General features: G+C 36.0%; 1 protein-coding gene across 1 annotated transcript in view; it reads right to left on the bottom strand.

The window, feature by feature from the left end:
* Positions 1 to 4,351: 4,351 nt before the first annotated feature.
* The window catches only part of LOC106871693 (histone-lysine N-methyltransferase SETMAR-like), a 7,495-nt gene continuing 5,846 nt past the window's right edge, over positions 4,352 to 6,000 (bottom strand). The window contains exon 2 of the mRNA XM_014918300.1: positions 4,352 to 4,683. Coding sequence (XP_014773786.1) covers positions 4,352 to 4,683 — 332 coding nt within the window. The remainder of the gene's footprint in view (positions 4,684 to 6,000) is intronic.

Raw genomic sequence — 6,000 nt, 5'->3', positions numbered from 1 at the left:
TTTTGCTTCGATGATGTGAGGTTGTAGTTCAGTCACAACCATACATGAACCATTGCACAATCTTGGTTGGTCCAGGTTTCTGAGAAGCATGATGATTGTGCCTTTCTTTAATTCAAGGTTGAATGGCGGTATACAGATGGTTCCAGACTGTTGAGGAATTCAACAAGATAATGAACAGCATCGACCTGCACAGTTATCTGTGGAATGGTCAAATTAATTTAAATGACACGAAAAACCTGAAATATTATCAATTTTATTTAGTGTTTTTAGCGGTCAACGTAGAAACAAACTTTACTTTTTATATACATACATACATACATACATACATACATACATACATACATACATATGGTAAATGAAAGACGGAAGATGGAAGATACGAGAATTTTTATTAATCACGACAGTTGTTTCGACACCTCTAGCATCGATCCCTCACGGGTGGAATACTTAACAACTGGTTGAGGAGCATCCGATGGTGCAGATATGTTTCTTCGGGTGATAAATAGATATAACTCGTTAAAATAACAGTTCCGCAATGTATCTTCTCATTTCGTGTAAAGAAAGGCAGCAAATTAAAGGATATATCTACATTTATATAGATGATTAATAATAAAATAACAGATAGAATAAAAAAACGAACACTCAATACAGCGAGAAAAGTATTAAAAATAACCGTTAACGGATATAGATGTATAAATGCCTTCGCGTAAGTTGTATGGTGCATGTACATTCGCTCAAACAAGTATCCACAAAGATGTAAGCACACGTGTGGTTTGGTGCCATTACGTTCATAAAGTGAATTAAATAGCTACTTGGTGTTCATAAGGATGGGGAGGTTAAAGCTAAACTTAATTCATCCATACCTAAAAGTAAATCAAGTTAACAGTTACTCAAATTCATTCCCACTGCATTGTGCGAAAGTACATTTATATGCATGTAGGCATCTTCAGAGTCTTTTAGAAATTCTATTACTCCACAAAATAGACAGGGATTCCTCGGAACAGAGTCAGCATCTCCTGGAAATGATATTATATGGTTTTGCGTGCCTTACTATGGACCAAGTTATGTTATAATTAATTTTATCTTCCTTCAGTCACCACACAAAATCGGCCAAAGATGTTGAATGTCTCTTATTGATTCTCGACATGGTTGCAATAACGATTCTTGAATGAGTCAGCCGTTTGCCCAATGTAAACATACGGCCCTCCCAGTGTGTGCACGGTACACTTATACACAAGATTTGTATTCATGTAGAGGTTCATCAATGGGCATTTTGATTTTACTCTGCATTAGCATTTATTATATTTATTTGTATATATGGCAGTTTTGACTTAATTTTCCGACGTTGTTACCGTGTTAGCTATATCATAATCATTTCTGCTATATATATATATATACACACACACACATATCTTACCGTTTCTTGGTGTCAGGAAGTTATATTCTTCAAATGTTTTTCCAAGTTCTAAAGTGTTTTGGAAATACAGAAGTGCTTGCTTACAATATCTCTCATTAATTCTGAAATTTTGATATAAGGATCACTGCTAGTTGACGTCTATTTTTGACGAGCATCTCCAGACTACCATTCCTCAACCGGTCCTACAGTTTCTGTAAATTGCTACTTTCCGTCTTTGATAGGAAGCCGACAAAACAAATCTCTAAGGTATTTTTCCTCCCGCAGAGTCTTAGTATGTTGCTAATAATTACCAGCATGCAACAGCATTCTCTCAGCAGATGTTTTTGAATGATGAAATTATATCTCTATCATGTATTTTGAATCAGTTAAGTGATGCTTGTTAAAGTGGTTTAGTATTCTGTTGCATAGTCTCGAAAGAAACTTGATGCTGTTAATGATGGCACATTTGAAGGCACGTATTTCTTTCACATGAATAGCACATAAAAGTATCGATGCTTCAGATTAAAATATCTAAATATATATGCTTGTTTTGTGAAGTGATGTGTGATTTCCTTTCCCATTTTCCCTCTCATTTGTTGTATACTTGATGATGTTTGTGATAATCTTGATAGATAAGCATATGTCTGCTTTGAGATGGTAACTGAACAACTTAATTGTAAGTAGGAATTATAGATGTCCTACCATTGAGAAGTTATTTTTGACCTTGTCTTAATCGATCTCCTTCAAATCCTCCCATTTCCTAAGAATGTCTCATGCACTTAGAATATAAATCAGCCTTACACCTAGTATGCTCATGTATGGCCTCAGGTAACTCTTATTGCAGGTGTTAATTTGATGCGTTATTAGTGTAATGTTAGCCATGGGCATGTGCTCCGATACCATTTGGGTCTGATATTTCGACATGCGTGAATCTATCATAAACTTATGGTTTTAGCTTAGATGCTTTATGGCGCTACATCATACAGTACAACTAAGACATATTCTACAGTCAACAGTCCGTTCCAACAATGTGCTTTGTGAACAATTTTCTCTTCAAATCGAATACTTTCGCAGTGATATCTGGCTAGTCATCTGGCTACTGATGCAAATTATCAAATTTCAGGTCAGTTTGGATCACGTCATTGTAATGAAAAAATTAAGCGATCAAAGTTTTCCGTTTGTACAGCATGGCGTCTTGACATCATTCTTATCAGATATCTTGGTCTTCCTCCGCCTCGTGCACTTCCTTTTCCTCCTTCTTGTCATCATTATCACGATTCAATCGATTAAGCGTCTATGTGTTGTTGATCTCAAGGTTGTTTGATTCATTGGTATGAAATTAAACCCCTTGCCTTCGTTCATGGCAGCCATATCGACAAAGCTGAAATAAAACATCGGCTTCCGAAAAGCTGATTAAATCATTATCATACTTCATTATTTATTCTCATAACTTATTATTTGACACGCACAGTAACATGTTTGTGGTCAATTTTCTTTCTATTCTTCATTTAAAGCCGATGATGCGAGTAATCGTTTCCAGATGGAAAAATAAGTAGGTACTAAAGGTTGTTAGATGAATGAGGCCACCTCCTTACACGTTCAACACAATGTGCCATGACATTATTTCCTATTTGTTATTGTTCGTTATTCTTCGGTGAGCATTGTGATCTTCAGAAGCTTTCACAATAATTACTCTCATTTTCTAAGGGATCTCTCTTTCTTCAATCACTTTTATTTTTTCTTATTTTGTAACCTTCGTTGTCATTGTGTTGATGCGCAACCTTTTGACCGTCCCTCTCTCTACATCTCGTATTCTATTTGGCTTCCTTCTTTTTTTTTTTCTTTTTGGTATATGTCTTTGATTCTGATACTCATGCCTCTCCTTTCGTGAAACTAACTTTTCCTAACACTTTGATCTTCGTACGGCCTACATCAGCGTTTCGTTCCCTTCTCAATGTTTGGCGTCATCTTTTTACTTTCATATCCTTATCAGATTATACCATGTCGACATGGTATAATCTGATAAAAAAATGAAAGGAATTCTCGTTTCACCAGCTCAGTCGTCGGCAAAATACAGTGCACGTGTCATATCATCGGACCTGCTGATTTGATATATATATATATGTAGCGCCGCGTACAAAAGTGATTTTGCATTTTAAAAATCTGTCTGATTAATGAATAATTAAATTCAGTATGAAAAGTATAATGAAAGTCCCACTTCTTTCAGTGACCACATATGAATCCATATTTCATATTACAGTGCTTTACCAGGTTGAGTCAAACGTTTATTTTCTTATTTTAAGCTTTAATTAATGATTCGAACAAATTACATACAAAAAGCGTTTATTCAATAAAATAAATCCCGTCATATTCTATAGTTAGTTGCCATCGTTGTGCCAGATCAATCTTGCGCTCCTGGCAGTTGGCTGGTTTAGAGGCACAACACTCCTGCACCTGTTTTCAACCTCATCCACATTGTTGAATCTCCGTCTGATCAGGAAATGAACCATGCGTCGGAAAAGATGGTAATTTGATGTGCAAGATCTGAACTGTAGAGAGGGTGAGGCAACACTTTCAGCCCATCAAGTTCCTCAAGTTTGCACTTGGTCACATTGGTAGGGTGTTCTGGGGATTACAGTTTTCAATTGGCCAATGACTGGTAGCGTGCTTTCACACTTGTGGAGCATAAAGGTCAGCATTTACGGTATGACCATCTGGGACAAGCGCAAAGTGCAACACCACCTTGAGAATCCATCAAACACGCAATATGACCTTCTGTTCAATTTCCTTGTAAGAACATTAGATTCTGAAGCCTGGCTGAAAGGAAGATGCATTTTTCATTCCCAGTTACAACTGGACGCCAAATACAGGCATCTAGCGGATTTGTCATTAGTTGCACACACCGTCAAACCTGATTATTAGTCAGTTCATGAAGAACTTTTCAACAGCGTCTGTTCACAAAGCCAAGCATATAAAGGTGGTGATGGTGCTTTGTGAAGGATTAAATTCTGATGGCAATGTACGATTGCTTGTACTTGGCAGTTGTTCAACTATTTCAAGCAAGGCCTCATCTTCCACAAAACGTCTCCATGACTTCGGTTTGTCTTCGTGGTTGATGTCACTTTCCTTGAAACTTCTGAACCAGTTTTGTGCCACACCTTCATTGGCAATTCCTGGACCTTCCACATCATTCAGTTCTTTTACCATTGTCCTTGCACTTAGTCCATTTTTCCACAGGTCGCGTAAAATGGTTCTAATTGCAATTTTTTCAGCACTCATTATCAAAGCTGTAAAATAATAGAACAATAGAGACTGTATCTCATATGCTGTCGCAATATAGTTTACGTGGATAATTGATTTTAAGAAAAGAGAGAGTAACACAAAAAAATGTTTCCATGTCTATTAAAGAAAGTAAGTAATCTGTCTGGTGCCACATTAAACCGAAGCCACAGCCTCTCCTGTTCAATCTAACTGAAAATACATTAAATCTTCCCTGTATGTCATATCATATATGTTCGTTCTGATTTTAACATCATTTAAGGTGTAGCAATTTCTTCATTCCAACCGATTACTTTTTTTCACAAAAAATAAAAAATGATTTTGAATTCAGTGTTTATTTACTTTGGCCCATACGACATAAAAAGCATTTTTATAATCTAGTTGACCTCCAAAAATGTTTGGCCATACTTCGGATTAAAAAGACGCATGAAATGAAGTTACATTTATAATTCAGCAACAACCCACCGATTTTGAACCTGAGATATTTTTCAACTTTGAACTTAGCAGATTATTCAGGTAAATAAATTTCAAATTGAAATGAATATCAGATTAAGGATACGCAATGGGACTCTTAATTAGCTAAATTATATCTTATCATGTTGTTATACTTCCTCATTGTTTAATGAAGAACGCTTTTTCTGGCAACATTTTTAGTTGATCTGTAATCCTTCATGAATACTTTAGTGATTTCCATTTTTTTTTTTTTTTCTCGGCTGTGAGCAACATACAACTGATTATGCTTGAATGCTGTTTTCTCAAAATAAATCAATATGATTGAAACTCAGTTCCTATGATATGCTGATAAAATAAGCTACAACAACAATCTTTTATTTTGATGGTTTCAGTGTCCAGATAATACTGAAAGTGAATTTGAGAAAAACAGCAGAGTACCTCAGTCCAAACATTTTAGCGTTACAATGCGCGGTTTTCGTTAAACCACCAGTTTAAACAAACAGTTTAAGAGAAAGGGAGTAGTATACTCTTTCACTCACTTTTTTCTCCTATTTTTTCTCTGTTTTATTATTTTTCTTCTCACGGTTGACCGATTTCTCCGCTGACTGGAATCAATTTCAAACATAGAAAGGTTTTTGTAAATAGCTACTGTTGCTACTATTAGTTTGAGCGCATGTGTATGTGTGTGTGTGTGCGTGTGTATGTGTGTGTGTGTATGTGTGTGTGTAATTGTGTGTGTTTACATGTTTCTATGCCTATGTTTGTGTTTGCTTGTGTGTGTGTTTGTACATACATGCAATGTATGTATGTCTGTCAATGTATGTCGTGTGTGTGTGTGTGTGTGTGTGTGTGTGTGTGTGTGTGTGTGTGTG

This window comes from Octopus bimaculoides, chromosome 1, assembly GCF_001194135.2.
Source record: "Octopus bimaculoides isolate UCB-OBI-ISO-001 chromosome 1, ASM119413v2, whole genome shotgun sequence".
NCBI lineage: Eukaryota > Metazoa > Mollusca > Cephalopoda > Octopoda > Octopodidae > Octopus > Octopus bimaculoides.
The sequence above is the reverse complement of the archived record's forward strand: the minus strand, read 5'-3'. Positions and strand labels throughout refer to the sequence as shown.